Below are 15,776 nucleotides of genomic sequence, written 5' to 3' on the forward strand. Positions count from 1 at the left end.
GGTTGGTTGTCCTGTGTGTCTCTGTGTTGCCCTGTGATTGACTGGCAACATGTTCAGGGTGTACCCTGCCTCTCACCCAAGGGGCCCACGAGCTTTTGTTCTTGGACCACTCTTGTTTACATTTTATGAGTTATTACCCAGATCAAAATGTCCACATATTTCAGGATTACAATAATTTCAGAGTTGGAAAAATAATTCTTAGTTTTTGCACATCCAAATAAAAGTGCTTTAAGAAGCCCTGGTATCACAGAGGCATGTGAAGCAAAAAGTTGAGATAGAAACAGTAAACGTATTCACTTCAGGTCTCTACCAAAGTCTTTAGCTGTTAATCATCCACAGAAATATATTTCTCTATCATAAAATCTCAGCAAAGAACAAACATATGTCCCAAATCATAACCTTGAGCACAATGGAGTGAATAGTTGCTGTTTGTTTTGTTGGTTGTTAAACATGTCTAAAATCCTATCTAACTTTCTCCCTACACATTAACATGCAGAGGGTTAATGTAAGTTAATACACCTCCATCCAGCTAAGTCATCTTTGGTTCTCTCTCTGCTTGGCTGCATTGGTAATTTAACTCCTTCCAGTCCCCATCCCAGTAGGGTGTGTACCCAAATTTGATATGCTTTGGTTAACTATTTTAAAGAATCCGATATCAAAAGGTTTCAATAAAAAATGTAGGTTTTTAAAAAAGCGATCGAGGAGTTCTTTCATAATCTGGGAGCTATCATCATATATATTAGAAACATTATTAGGAAAAAATAATGTTGATTTATCAATATTTTAAGGAGCTGTGTATTGATGTAATTACTATTTTATTAGTAATTCTAATAATGTATATTTGTAACAAATGTATTTGATTAAAACAGGATCTAAAATAACAAACATGAAAACTAACAGCTTCTGGGACAGTATTTTAAATTAGTCCTAAACTCTAAGGTCTGTTTTAAATCGAAGAGGGAAAATTAGTAAAAGTAAAAATCACAGAGGTGTTTAAAGTGAGCCATTTCTGATTCGACAGCTTCCAACACCAAAATGCCATAGATAAAATTGATAATAGTGCCCTCCTGCGTCACAAAACCATGATTATTTTCTCCAAACCAAATGTTTGATGTTCAAAGCATCCCCAGACCATCACGCTACCACCACCATGTTTGACTGTTGGTGTGATTTTCTTTTTCTGAAATTATCAGAAATATTTTTATGCTGGACGTAACCAGATGTTCACCTGGGCTCTGCTGTAGATTGACCACTACTGCTGCGCGAGGTTTGAGTACAGCAGAGAGGAGATGCTGTTGAGTTCAGGCATGAACCCTAAAAGAATCCTAAAAGAACCCTAAAAGAACTCCAGTCTTTCCCACAAGCTTTACTAAACAAACACAACACAATCCTCTTCCTTTAGATACCACCAAACCCTCTCTATTTCCACAAATTTCATTTCCCGTCTCTCTGCTGACTTTTAGCCGGTCACAGATTTCCCAAGGACATAGGGTCTCCGGCAACCGAGGCATGACCACTTTTCAAACAGTCTTTGTCAGTGGTAAGTCAAGAGTTTCAGCTCGACAGCCACCAGAAAATCACTTTTCTACAAAAACCTTGTGCGATCTGGTTACGCTGTAAGAATCAGTCATTGTACGGCCTCACAATCGCAGCTACCAGATGTCGCTGCCAGCAACCTTGAGTGTTCTTGTGCAAGAGAAAAAAAAGTCCGCCACAGTGATTAGGCGAGCACTGCAACTGCATTGATTTAAAAAGATAAGTGGGTCCCTTCGACACACAGCTCGGGTTTAGCAGCACCCCAGTGATTATGAGAGCTCTTTAGGCTAAAGCTTTCTTCTGGATTTTAACCAACCACTGGCAAGTTGAAAATAATGAGCTCCCTGTGCAATGTCCCAGTTTGTAATTGTTGCAGACTTTGTTGAGAATACTATCTTGCAAGATTATGATTAACCTAAGAATGCAAAACATTTTTAAATAATGCCACTTTGCACCCATCCACATGGCCAAACCTGTCTGAAAAAAGCCATTGGCCACTCTGTCTTAGACTCCTCTTTGCTTGGCTTTGTCCCACCTTAAGAGCCTGGATAGAAGGAATGCCTCGCGTATCGGGTGACCCATTGCCCCGACGGCCTCTGCTCCTTGCCCAGATCACGGTGACGGTGTGCACCAGGCTGGCCCTGTATTTCGTGTCACAAAAGCACCTTTCTACACAACAGGGACACAGAGAATGGACCACAGCACAGTGGTTCTTTTTGGGTCTAAGCCCACCGTAGTGGGATTGCAGACCTCCCCTTTTTTGCTTTACACAAAAAATACCTCCCATCAATGAGATGTTCTTTCACCCAGACCTGGCAGAAGTAATAGAAGAACCTGGAGCTCCTGGTTCTGCAGACAAAACATCGCTAGGGATGATAAATTACTTTTCTACTCATACACAATTGGGTGAGTACAGCCATCTCTGCTGAATACTTATTTTTAAGATTTATTGAGGTTAGTTGCAGAAATTTGACAGAATACTAAATAAAAAGCGCGTTTTATTAAAGGAATCTAACAGAATATCAGTTTGAGTTTACCTGCAGGCTTAAGCATGTCAATCTGCAAATGGCTGTCTTTCTGTATTTTTTAAAGCAGTCTTAATCAGTCGTTCTGCAGGCCTCCTGAAGGGCTTTCTAAGTGGGAGATGCATCTTGCTTTAGTTCATCATCCTTGGCGCATTTTCATCCAATAACGTTTTAGGACTAAACTTGTTGGAGCTAAAATATTAGTTCATGTCTGTCACCATTTGCTTTTTTGGGTAAGTCCCATTCATTCAACAGATTGCAAACAAAGAATGACTACTAGTGACTGTTGGGAATCCCTTGAGCTTTAGAGCCTTTTTCACAAGTTTAAGTGATGTAAAAAATGCAAGACTTTTTACATACCTAATTCATTTCAGGTGAATAACAAAACATTTATTGGAGGAAAACTTTTTTCTAAAAGCTGCAATAAGTTGGATGCATACATTTGCACATCTTTCAACTAATACTTTTCATTCAGTTTCAGAGTTCAGTCTTCTTGGGTTCACACATACGATCAATTCTGGTGAATCCGAATAACCTGAAACAAAGTTAAGCTGTCCTTGTAGGATTTTCCTACTCATTTTCGTCCTTTATATAAACCCACTATTTGCATAATGGTTACAAAGGATTAAAAGGATATTGTACAAAAACATCCACAGCATTATATATGTGCACCAAGGCACAGCAAAGATAGTCATTAATAATTGGAAAAAATATTAATCAACCATGACATTACAAAAACAGAACATTTTTACAACACTGATCAGAAGAAAAGACCAAACCTGGTCAGGGAGGCTGCAAAGAGGCTGGGAGTGAGACTAAAGAAGCTGCAGGAACTTCCAACAGACACTGGTTTTGTTCCTACCAGTGGAAATACCTTCCTGTTTTCTCCATATGTCTGGAAGTAAATAGTAGGGTTGCAAGACAGAAAACATCCCAACCTAGACAGGCACAGGACATGATTGAAAACACACCATGGCATCATGCTCTGCGGTTACTTTGCTTCTAATGGTTTGATTAATGAATAGTTCCAAATACCTGTCAGTTTCGATCCCAAAGCATTGGTGTCAGAAAACCGAAGATTAAGGGGAATTTTATTTTTCAGCATCAAAGTCAATCAAAGCATAATTCCAGATCAACAAAAGAATGATTTCATTGAGTAAAATAAAACCTTTGGAAAGGTTGAGTCACAGTCCAGAACTAAACTTGACAGAAAATCTGTTGGGTTACTTGAGGAGGGCTGTGGACAAAAAACAATCTCACAATCTTATTTGAAGGACCTTTGGAAGAAAGAATTGGAAAATATTGTCAAATAAAGACACAGGATGCTGATGGTCTCATTCCCAAGAAGATGAAATGTTGAAATTAAATCTAAAGCCAACTTAAAGTATTATTTCAATGGTGTGGACAATCATGCAACCAGATTATGGAAGCATTAAGTTTTTTCTTTATTCCATTTAACAGATGTTTATTTTTCAGTTGAGTTGGACATAATATGTTACATTATATGTGGAAACAGTTTGGAAATGACTTATTAAAGTGTAATTTCAAATTCCACAAACTTTGCATTTTACCAGGGATGTGCAGGGCTGGCCCAAGGTTGTATGGGGTCTTGAGAAGAATTTGATATAGGGCCCGTCTTCCTGTTTAGAACATCTCCACCACAAACACGCTTCAATACAGATTTGGTGGAATCAAGTTTAATAGGCTGGGCTTAAAAGCAATCATGGAAAACAGGTTATTACTTGCTGAGATGTATTTGTGAACAATACATCTCAGCAAATAAGGGGCTCAGGGGGTTTACATATGAAAGCCAGTCCGTATGGGTGTTTTATACTCCACAGCACTTTCCACAAATCTATGCATCCCTAGGTTCATGTATAAAACATGAACCTATTTCTACCCTTTAAGAGATTTTATTTGACCTCCCTTCTTGTCCTGCTCACTGTTGCATGGTTGGCTCCTCTTTCAGCCTTGCTTGTCACAGTTGTTTAAACTTTTAAAGTTTTGCTCTGACTGTTGATGTCATCAAGTTTGATCCAGTAACAAATTTCTGGATTTCTTGTAGACATCTGACATGAAGGTGAAAGCAGCTGTTATACTTGAATGGCATGTTTTCTTGTCTTTTCATTTTTGAAAATTTGCCATGAGCAACAGGGGCCCTGTGTAGCATCATATTTATAATCTAGGGGAAAACGAGGTCATGGATTACTAAATAATCATCCTACATTCTTAACAACTTAAAAAAATTGTTCATGAAGCATCAAAACTCTTTAATGTTTATTTTATTCAACATACATTTTTTTTAAAGGTATCTTTTAGGCACTAGTGGCCTTTATTTTTTTTGACAGTAGGCAGACATGAAAGAGGGATAGAGAGAGGGGGAGAGAGATTTGGCAAACCTGGGATGGCCGCTTCGAGGACTGTAGCCTCTGTATATGGTCGCACGCTTGACCCCTGCACCATCAGCGCCGCGCCCCTCTACATACATTTTTAATGTTCCCAAAATCCGATGCACAGATTGTTTTAAAAGAGGCTTAAATGTATCAAAAATAAAGGATGGATCTGAAAAAAAGTTTGAGATTAATCTACAACAACAAAAGCTGAATTTATTTTATCTTTACCCACATGTTGGGTGCTCTACATGTACCACAACAGATCTGAGGCCTGTTTTCAGGTCATAATGTTGCTTTTTTCCAATGCATTCTCAGATCCCGGTCAACAATGAGGATTATCTCCTGCCAGTGGACTCTTGTGGCTGTTGCTGTAATTTCCCTCAGTGTGGTGTTCTGCACTAAGGTCAAAACTACGGCAAAACCAAAGTACCTGTATACAAAGAAGCCTGTCCCACATGTCACACTGCACAACCCCGTCACCACCAGTGTGCCCAAGACTTTCAAGATAGTGGCGACCCCAAATCCTGTGCAGCCGCAGCCGCAGCCACAGCCCACTGCAGTTAGGACCACCTACTCGAAACACAACCTTCCACACTATAGTGAAAACCCTGAGCCCCCAGGTGTTGGTCCAGAAAATTACACGCTGGACTACAATGAGTGCTACTTCAACTTCTGTGAGTGCTGTCCCCCTGAGAGGGGCCCCAGAGGGTCAAAGGGAGAAAGAGGCTCAGCAGGTACCAAAATAAATGATGTCATAAATGTTATAATATTATATTAATAACCCTTGTGTATGTGTAGCTTCAGTTAATTATTTGTACTTATATAGGAACACCAGGTGATATTGGGCCTGCGGGACCACAGGGTATACCTGGACCACCTGGCATGAGTGGTCCAGTGGGCTTTAAAGGAGAGAAAGGTACACATGGCTTATTAGTGTTTCTTACTGCAAAAAGTTATAACATATTTTAAGACTGACAATGGAAGGTACAGTGTATGTCTGTATTGATAGAGCTTCTGTCAGGCAACACCTAACACCATAACAAACTTTTTTTTTTTTTTTTTTAAAGTTTGTAAATGCAACCCTAAATATTTTACGGCACTCATGAATAAATGCTTTGTAGAACCACATTTTTTCTGCAGTTACAGCTGCAAGTATTTTGGGCTATGTCTCCATCAGCTTTTCTCAGAGAGTAAAGCTAGAGTTTTCTTTGTAAAATAGATCAAACTTCTGTGAGCATCAATTTTCAAGTCTTGCCACAGATTCTCAATTGGATTTTGGTCTGGACTTTGAGTGGGCCATTCTAATACATGAATATGATTTGATCCAAACCATTCCATTGTATGATTAGAATTGTTGTCCTGCCGGAAGGCAAACCTCGGCAAAATAAAAGTCTATTTCTGCCTCTAGCATATTTTCTATGAGTACTGAACTTTATTTCAGTGTTTAGTAAAGCCAACATATAATCTCAAGCAAACAGTTATAGAAGAGTTGGGTTTAGAGAAGCTAAAACTGTCGGAGACACCTTGTTGGAGACACCTGACGCCAAATGTCTCACACTATTTGTGTATAATTTAAAGCAATAAACCTTTATCTTACTTATTTACATGAATCTTTCAGGGGATAAAGGTGAGAGAGGACACAGTGGAACACCAGGGCCATCAGGTATTCCAGGAAAACCAGGACAAAAAGGTACAAAGTTGTTTAAGTGGTTGTTTAATTCTGTAATACTGTTGTATTTAATTCATTCTGACACCATTCTGCAACTTTTCAGGTGAGCCTGGCCTCAAAGGTGAAAAAGGTGAAGTAGGATTTGAAGGTGTCAAAGGTGGACAAGGAGAAAAAGGAGAGCCTGGCCAGAATGGTACTGCTGGTGAGAAAGGGGAACCAGGATTACAAGGGCCCGTTGGACCTCCAGGAACAGCCATGGGGCAGGGTCCTAAAGGAGAAAAGGGAGATAAAGGAGACTGTGGCATATTTGGGGAGAGAGGTCCTAAAGGTGACCGAGGTGATCCAGGTGCTCCAGGAATGCAAGGTGCAATGGGAATTCCAGGATTACATGGCAAACATGGCACCCCTGGGCCCGTTGGCATCAGAGGGGATCCAGGACACCCTGGGCCTCCAGGAGAACCAGGGGTGCCAGGGCCACAAGGGCCACAAGGGATACGAGGGATGTCTGGGGCTAAAGGGGATAGAGGGTACCCTGGCATTAGAGGAGAGCGGGGCTTTCGCGGGTTAAAAGGCGCCAAAGGTTCTGGAATGCTTCAGAAACGCTCTGCCTTTAGTGTTGGCATCTCTCCAAAGAAATCCTTTCCTCCCTCTGGCTTCCCGATCCGCTTTGACAAAATCTTCTACAATGAAGAAAACCACTTCAACAGAAGTTCCAACATCTTCACATGCGTCCACCCCGGGGTTTACGTCTTCTCCTTCCACATCACGGTGCGCAATCAGCCTCTGCGAGCAATACTTGTGGTGAACGGTGCACGGAAAGTCAGGACACGGGACTCCCTACATGGCCAAGACATCGACCAGGCATCCACTCTAGTGGTGGTAAGACTGGCAGGTGGAGATCAGGTCTGGATGGAGACGTTTAGAGACTGGAATGGGGTTTACGCCAGCAGTGAGGATGACAGCATCTTCTCCGGGTTCCTGCTGTACTCAGACAAAGCCTGAAGCTCTTTTTGTTTGCTATACTGACAATCTCTCTCTTCTACTTAACTGTTACAACCTCACCACATGAGTGAAAACACCAAATACTGAGGGTGCTATGCAATAACTGTGAATTACTTGTCTGTAAACTTGTTATTATCACCAAACTTCTTGTTTAAATTCTCTCATAAAAAGATTTCTAAATAAACCAACCACTGATGACCTCCAGAGACGAATATGTCAATGCCACCAGTCCAGCGCTTCACAAACAGGATAAATGTAATGACAAGAATCAAGATTTGTCATAAAATTGATAAAATGAAGGAATTGAACTGATTCTCCCATTCCCCAAAAAATAAACAACAGTGCCCTTAATGCTTAGCGGCACCACTCGTTAAAACCTTTATTAGTAGACTTTAACAGAAGACTTTTTGTTGCCTAGAACACAAAACTTAAAATGAGACAAAACAGCAGAAAATAAATAAGCTAACCAAATAAAACCAAAAATCAAAAAGACCCCCCCCCCCCTCCATTATAGCTGCAAAAACAGTTTTAAAATAAACCTCACTAAAAGTGGCTTAAATTGATCTAAACTCAAAACAACCACTAAAGAATGAAGCTACAGTTACAGAATTTTTTAGAAAAATGCCCAAATGATGTAGAAACAGCAGAAACTCTTAGAAGAGGTGTTCTAGTAGAGTAACATGTCTTAGTTAAACATGTATTCATTTGCATTTATGAAATGCCCAGTATACCTATAGACTAATACAGTGGTCATGAGAGAAGAAATATGGAGCTTTGATAAAGTATTCATGAACTTCTTGAGACCTCGGGATTTTTAGACCAACACAAAGTAGAGCGTAATTGTTAAATGGAAGGATAGGGATACAAGGTTCGGCCATATATTTGTATGCAGCCTCCTGAGTCAATACAATGCAAATCCAGCTTTCGCAGCAGCTACGGCTGCTAGTCCTTTAGGGTGTTGCCTCTACTGGCTTTGCACATCTAGAGAATGAAAGTTTTGTGCATTCTCTGCAAATTAGGTCAAAATTGGAAAGACAGCGTCTGTCAACAGGGAATTTCAACTCGTGCTACAGATTCTTATTTGGATTTAGATCTGGACTTTGACTAGGCCATTTCAACACCTGAACATGCTTTGATCCAAGTCACCCCATGGTAGCTATGGTTGTATGTTTAGTGTGGTTGTCCTGGTTGAAGGTAACACTGAGTCCCAGTCTCGAATCTTTTGCAGCCTCTAAAAGGTTCTCTTCCTGGATTGTCCTGTAATTATCTCTACCAGTTTTTCCGCCAATTGTTGCATTCAGGGTGATTGGTGCATTGGGTGCATTGTTAGTTTTGTGCCATGCATAGTTTTATCTTGTACTTATCCAAAATGTTGAATTTTGGTCTCTTTTGACCAGAGCTCTTTTCATTTCACAAATATGCACCACTTTCAGGTGACTTCTCACATAAAATCCCAATAAAATACATACATTTGTGGTTATAAGATGACAAAATGAGGTATGAATACTTTTGCAGGGCACTGTAGTGTGAAAGATTTTTGTGATGTGTAAAATATTTCTACATTTTTAAATCCTACATGACAGGCCTAACAAGCATGTAGCTCAAATACGTTTTTCCTCAGGTAAATGCTAACACACCATCAGCTTTGCCTTTCAAACACAAACTTTAAAAATCTCCTTTTGTTCATCATACAACACTCCCACCTTCTTCTTTATACGTGTCTTGCTGTGTTTTTTTTAATTTCATGTAGACCTGACATGTATAGTGCCACAAGAAAGTATTTACACCCTTTCAAATTCACCGCATTTTGTTGTTACAGATTTGTTCTAAAACCAATTGAGAGCAGTTTTGTGTTTCAAAATAAATCTTCACAAAATAGTCCATTATTCTGAAATGAAAAAAAAAAAATTGCTTTCAAACATGTAAATGTTTAAATTTAATAGAAAAATAGGTATTCACACTCATGCGTGACTTTGTTGAAGCACCTTTGGCAGACATCACAGCCTCAAGTCTTCATTGGTTTGTCTCTTTGCACACCTGTTTTCGGATATTTTCTCCCATCATCTCTGCAGATTTTCTCAAGCTCATCCGTTTGAACGAGCAGTTAGGCAGATATTTTTTGGTCTTTCCAGTGATATAAAATTGAATTTTATTTAGCCGCTGGCTGGGCGACTCAGAAACATTTGCAGACTGCTTCTGAAGCCACTTTTTCTTGTGTCTTGGCTGTGCAAGTCATTATCGTCTTGAAATATGTTTGTTTTTAGGGTATCCTGGAGAAGCTAGTTGGCCGGTTTCTGGCACAAAAAAATACCCACAACATGATGCCGCCACTACTATGCTTCACATTAGGGATAGCATTTAACTAGGTGATGAGCAGGGCCATTTTTCTAGATTTGATGCTTGATGCTTAGACCAAATCTTCTGTTTTGAATTAATCAGAGAGGAGGATTTTGTTTCTGTAAATATGACCCATGCCCTTCTGCCCTAATATTTCAGCTGGGTTGGGCAGCCAGATCCAGGGAGGGTTCTGGTGCTTCCAACCTTCTTTTATGTCCAAATAATGGAGGTTAGAAGGTGTTTTGGGATCTTCAAGACATTTATTGTATTCTTCCTCAGATGTGTTTTAACACAATCCAGTCTCTGAGATCCAAAGACAATTCTTTTGACTTCACTGCTTGGTTTCTCCTCCAGTAGTCACTGTCATCTGTTGGACCTCATATAGACAATTGTGTTCAATTCCAGATTGTGTTCAGTCAGCTGAATTTACCACAGATGGACTCAAACCAAGTTGCAGAAGCATCTCAAGGATGATCAATGTGCTATTTTGTTTAGAAAACTATACATGGAAAATGGACTGGCACTTTTTTATTCATACTCCCTTAATCAGTTCCAGAATACAAAACATAAAATTTGGGAAAAGTCACGGGGTGTAAATACTTTCTGGCAACATTATGTAAGTGCCTCGGCTGCCTGTTCCAGGAGAAATGAGTATGCAAAGAATGTCTCTATGATCCAATGTTATTTTGTTAATTTTGGCTTATCTGATTTATCTTTTCCTAGTGTTTTTAGTATTATCTATTGAGATATTATTCCTATGCGTAATTCCATTATTTAAAATTTTATTGACGTGCTGTGGGGTTGTAAAAAGAAAAACTGTTAATGTTGAAAATAAAGTCAACAGTTCGTATAGCTTATAGAAAGCTTTATTGGTTTGAACAGTAATATTTGTTTTTTCTAACTGTATTTATTCTGCTTCCTCTGACTCAGTGAAGCTGATGTGAAGAATTGTTAGCATTTATACACATACCTGTATATTAGCAGAACAGCAGAATGGTGTTAATAATTGTTAGAAGGCTAAGCCTCAGAATATTGATGAGAATGGGTCAAAATGAGCTTAAATGTGACGGACCTCCAGATATGTCACAGGACTTTCTAAAATAATCCTCTTGACACATCTCATGGTTTCGGAGCTTTAGTTTGGCCTGGAAACTGGTCTGGAGGTGGCAGACTGGTTGGGACTGGTAACTCAGAATGCATCGAGGATTGTTCAGAGCCCTCTGTGTGTTGATTAAAAGATGGAGTTGCAGCAAAGGGCTTTGGTGTTGCTGGCTGAGTTGCAGGAGCCAAAGAGATGTGTGGAGGTGATTTAGAGGGAGAAGATGACATCTGGTTTCTGTGATGAGGATCAGGAGGCATCAAATGAAGTCCTGTTGGGTCAAAGACAAGTTGACCTTAGAGGTCCTGCATGACTTCGATGTGCTTTTCACAAAACAAAGTGTAATAATCAGTTTAGGAAATGCAGTAGAGCAGATTTACTCTTAAGCACCTGTGACCTTTCCAAAGCGCTTGGGCTCACTCCACCTTATGATGTCCAGCCTTGGAACCTTGGCCTTGCAGCTATACCATCCTGGAGCCTGTCTGACATTGATGTGGTTTAGTGAGGTTGATGGTCCCAGTAGATTGTTGTTCTTGTAGAAATAGTAATTTACTGGAGGTGCAGGGGCTCGGGCGTTGTACTGAAGGTGGCAGATGAGATTTATTTTAGTCACTTGGAGCTCAACGCCTTCTGCATCAATCTCCAGCACCGGCTGAGTTAGAACCTCTGAGATAGATCAAATGAAGGAAAACGTTACTTACACGGCAGAGTAATGACATCTAGAGAATGATTTCTAAAGGTAAGCAGGTCAAAAAAAGACAAATTGTGGAAAAAAGTATTCTGCAAAAGTCTGAACCAATCCTCATTTGCTCATATTTCACCTCCAAGGAGCCAGATTCTCCTGCAATATTTTGAAGAGGGGTTGATCCATAGTTCTTCTGGCTTTCTAAAGATTTGTCAATGTCTTTTATTTAGACTCCGGCTGCTTTTTCACTCATTTGTAATCTGTCCAGTCTGTGTGTCTGTCTTCAGACAAAAAGATGTTTCACAGCAGATGAGTATGTATCTTCAGTTATGTCTTTTACAAAATATAATGACGCAGAATCCAAGATGAATGATCCCTTAGTAGACCATCAACTGTGTCTGAAAGTTTTACCTATAGCTTATTGTAAATCACCTGGTCTGTGCTACAATACTGTTAAATGTCTGTTGAATTGTTTAATCTTTGATTATTTTCATTGAATCAACTGAGCAAATCTGAACAAAACATCTTCTGACAGGCTGTTATTAACAAAGAACAGCTACTAGCAAAAGTATTCATACTGTTTGAACTTTTTCACAATATACTGCTTAACAACTTCAAGCGTCAATAGATAATAATCTGATTAATGTGTTAAACCAACATAAAGTAGAGTATAACTCTTTTATACAAGGAAAATAAGGCAAAGAGAACATTATTCAGAGAAGCAACCAAGAGGCCCATGGTAACTCTGGAGGAGCTGCAGAGATCTACAGCTCAGGTAAGAGAAAGTACTGAGGACGACAATGAGTTCTGCAGGGATAGACATTTGTGGCCTTAATGGAAGAGTGTCAAAAAAGCCACTGTTGCTTAAAATGGGACCATGCTGAATGAAATGTTCCCTTCTTGAACTGAGACCTGAGACTCCAAACAATCCAAAACCAGAGATAAAGTAGAATGATTCGGTTTGTTCCTCTCAGGGTAATGATACTTTGTAAGCCTTGTGTCATACACAAACTAAATCTGATTCTGAGGTGATTTTTTATTAGTAGACACAACACTGGTTCATCCAGTGAGTTTTTTTTTTTTAATGTCTGAATGGTTCATAGGTCTGAGTTAAGCAGTTTAACAATCCAAACAAAAAAACAACAACTTCTGAGCAAATAGTCAGGTTCTGCACAGGAAATAAGTCAAAAAGCAGCCAAAGCTTTTAGAAAAAAAAACACACACCCAGAAAACTTGATCAACACCACTTTAAAAGATGACTCAAGACTTTTGCACAGTACTGTAGACGAGATTAGTACAAGTCTTCTTGCAACAGCACCGATCTTGGTCAGGCAATGCCCTTGAAATACGTTATATTTGACTCTTTATGGTATTGATCTGTTATGTAACTGCAATATGCTTTTGAGGTACTGGTGGGGATTCTTCTGAACCTAAATGAGATCTTTTCTCCACCACATTCAGCGTTAACTCACCTAAAATATTCACAGGAGTGGCGGCAGAGATCACTGAGTGCGTACACCTACTCAGGTCCCAAGATGCCCTGCAGGAGTACATTCCTTCATCCGCCAGAGTCACATTGGCGAGGTGGAAATTTAAACTGCTCCCACTCTGTACCATGACTTCAACGCCATCTCTGTACAAGATCGTCTGTTGGACGGGAGCCTTCCCTCGGAGGCGACACTCGAAATCCAAGACGTCTCCAACGAGGATAGGGTGTTGTGGGGTTTGCAGTATGACAAACCCTCCTGGAAAAGATTAGAAAGAAGAAAGTTTCATCTTAGTCGTTTAGTCAGTCATGGGATATATCTGAAATAGCAGCAGCTTGTTTTGCAGTTGAGTGCTAGAGAAGGAAATGACCGGGTCAGGAAGAATTTGTGGTTTTGAGAGTTTCAGAAATTGGGAAAGAGGAAGAAAAACTTTCAGATCTTACCATCAACATGGATCTCCTCAGGTAGACTTCTTTGTGTTTTTATGCTTCCCACCTGTGTCTCCCTCTTTCCTTGACAGAAATATTTGCCGCTCTCTTTAATGTTGGCATTCCACAGCTGGAGTACCTCCCCAGACCATGGAAGCTGTACAGATCCCCTGAACCACAGGTAATCCCAGGAGACCTTGTAAACATCAGGAATGATGCATCTTAGGTGCAGACGTTCCCCGGTGAAGATCCTGGATTTCCCAGAAACTATTTCGACAATGGCCCTATATGAGGTCGAAGTGGGAACTGGCCAGGAAAAAACGCATGTCCAGATAAAGATCAGGGGGGAAATATGAAAATGAACTCTGAGATGTAAAATTATAAACTAGAATCTGAAAAACTTAAATATTTTTTCTATGAATGGAACACAATGAAAAATTCATGATAGAAAAAAATCTATATTTGTAGAGATTAATAATGCAGTTATTAATTATTACCTACCGTCAGGCACAACGAGCCGTGGTAAGAATGAAAGAACTGAAACAGAGAATAATAAAGGATTAATGACAGCAGATAGCTTCATATTATCAAATATGTTAAATCGAAGAAATCAAAATTAAGAAAACCTACCGAGGAAGGAAATTAGTGCATCCATTGTGCTCACTTTGGTAAAAACAGACTTTGCAGGATGTTTTATTCTAATAAAAAAAGAAGTGAAACTGTCTTCATGCAGGAAATCCTCTCCTCCAAAATGTGCTGTCCCCTCAATTCTGTTTTTTATTTTGTTTGATACAGAAATCCTTCGTTTTCATGAAATATTGCTTGGAAATAATGTTCAGTTCTAAGGTTGGCCAGATAAGTCATTGAAATTCTATTTAATATTAGTATGTAAAACATTTAGCTCAGATGTTATTTTATCCCTTAAAAAAATTCTAATATCTATGTTTTTTATTGTTTGGAACGTTTTGAATTTTTTAATTTGACTGTCTTTTTTGTCCTTGCACCTTATAGTACAACAAAATTAAGAAGCAAACAAGCATGACTTAAAACAAGCATCAAGGACATATAAACCAAGAGCATTGAACAGGCATCAATAACATAGTAAATACTAAAAAAGGCAGTCAACTTAGCAGTCGTCAAACAGCAAGTTTATATTGAAACTGCTGAGTTAAGTTGTCTGGGGACACTAGGGTAAAAAACTATTTTTTCTGTTTTTCCTGCATCTCCCCTGACAAATCATAGAAACTTAGCAATGATGTGGAAAGGGGAACCGAAAACACCCGAAATCTTTCTCAGAACCCGGATCTTCAGATGAAATGTGAAGCAAAAAACAGCAATAACAGAAACTACTTTACCAGTTTAGAAGTAGAGTTAAGAAGCACTTATTTTAAACAGGTTTAAAAACAGCTGGTGGCCAACATTTCTGCTGAAACATGGAAATAAACGTTAATACTGATATAATGCTTATCTATTTGCATCACTTCCACATCTGCTTTGCGTTTCATCAGTGTACGAAGATGGGACGGGTTCATGTAAATGAAGATCCAGTGTGACTTGTTATTTTACACATCTGCTAATGTAGCAGAGTTTGTTCTCTGAGGCATGAGCAGCTACGAAATTTCCCTAAATGCAACCCAAACCCCAAACAAAGGCCCGGTATTAACATCACCTAATTTCAGTCACTTCAGATTCACTCAGCTCGGCACGTCAAAGGCTTGAAGTAGCTGAGACAGCAGAGGAGTTCTCCCTATTTTCTGATTAATGCCGGGAAGATGTGCAGGAGACCACTCAACCTGCTGTACTCCACGGTTTAGCAATTTACTTACAGTACCATACCAACTTTAGTTATAGAGCACTTTAAACACCCGCAGGACCAAAGCGCTGTACACTAAATAAATGAAACAGCAGTTACATGATATAAAAGTAAACCAATAATAAAATCAAAGGACCTGAAAATAAAACGGCCCTCTATTAAAATAAAATAATCATATAATCAGGAAGAATTAGGTAAAAGCTATTTAAAAGTCCACCTTAGATGTTGTCAAAGGCCATGGAGATGAGATGGGTTTTAAGAGGGGATTTAAAAGCAGACAGGGTAAAGGCCTCTATGATGTC

At 39.4% G+C, this 15,776-nt stretch overlaps 2 protein-coding genes across 2 annotated transcripts; one reads left to right on the forward strand and one right to left on the reverse strand.

The window, feature by feature from the left end:
• The first annotated feature begins 1,038 nt into the window (after nucleotides 1-1,038).
• Nucleotides 1,039-10,814, forward strand: otol1b (otolin 1b). Its single transcript, XM_047390566.1, has 5 exons — nucleotides 1,039-2,442; nucleotides 5,270-5,688; nucleotides 5,781-5,870; nucleotides 6,573-6,644; nucleotides 6,727-10,814. Exons 2-5 carry the CDS (start codon nucleotides 5,283-5,285, stop codon nucleotides 7,623-7,625), a joined length of 1,467 nt encoding a protein of 488 aa, XP_047246522.1. The 5' UTR covers nucleotides 1,039-2,442; nucleotides 5,270-5,282; the 3' UTR covers nucleotides 7,626-10,814.
• Nucleotides 10,811-14,410, reverse strand: LOC124883468 (Fc receptor-like A). The gene is made up of 6 exons (XM_047390567.1): nucleotides 14,292-14,410; nucleotides 14,163-14,198; nucleotides 13,677-13,967; nucleotides 13,219-13,491; nucleotides 11,452-11,727; nucleotides 10,811-11,332 (listed from the first exon to the last, which is right to left on the reverse strand). The coding sequence occupies exons 1-6, from the start codon at nucleotides 14,314-14,316 to the stop codon at nucleotides 11,082-11,084; spliced, it is 1,152 nt and encodes a 383-aa protein (XP_047246523.1). The 5' UTR covers nucleotides 14,317-14,410; the 3' UTR covers nucleotides 10,811-11,081.
• Nucleotides 14,411-15,776: the final 1,366 nt, after the last annotated feature.

This window comes from Girardinichthys multiradiatus, chromosome 18 (assembly GCF_021462225.1).
Source record: "Girardinichthys multiradiatus isolate DD_20200921_A chromosome 18, DD_fGirMul_XY1, whole genome shotgun sequence".
NCBI classification, from domain to species: Eukaryota; Metazoa; Chordata; class Actinopteri; order Cyprinodontiformes; family Goodeidae; genus Girardinichthys; species Girardinichthys multiradiatus.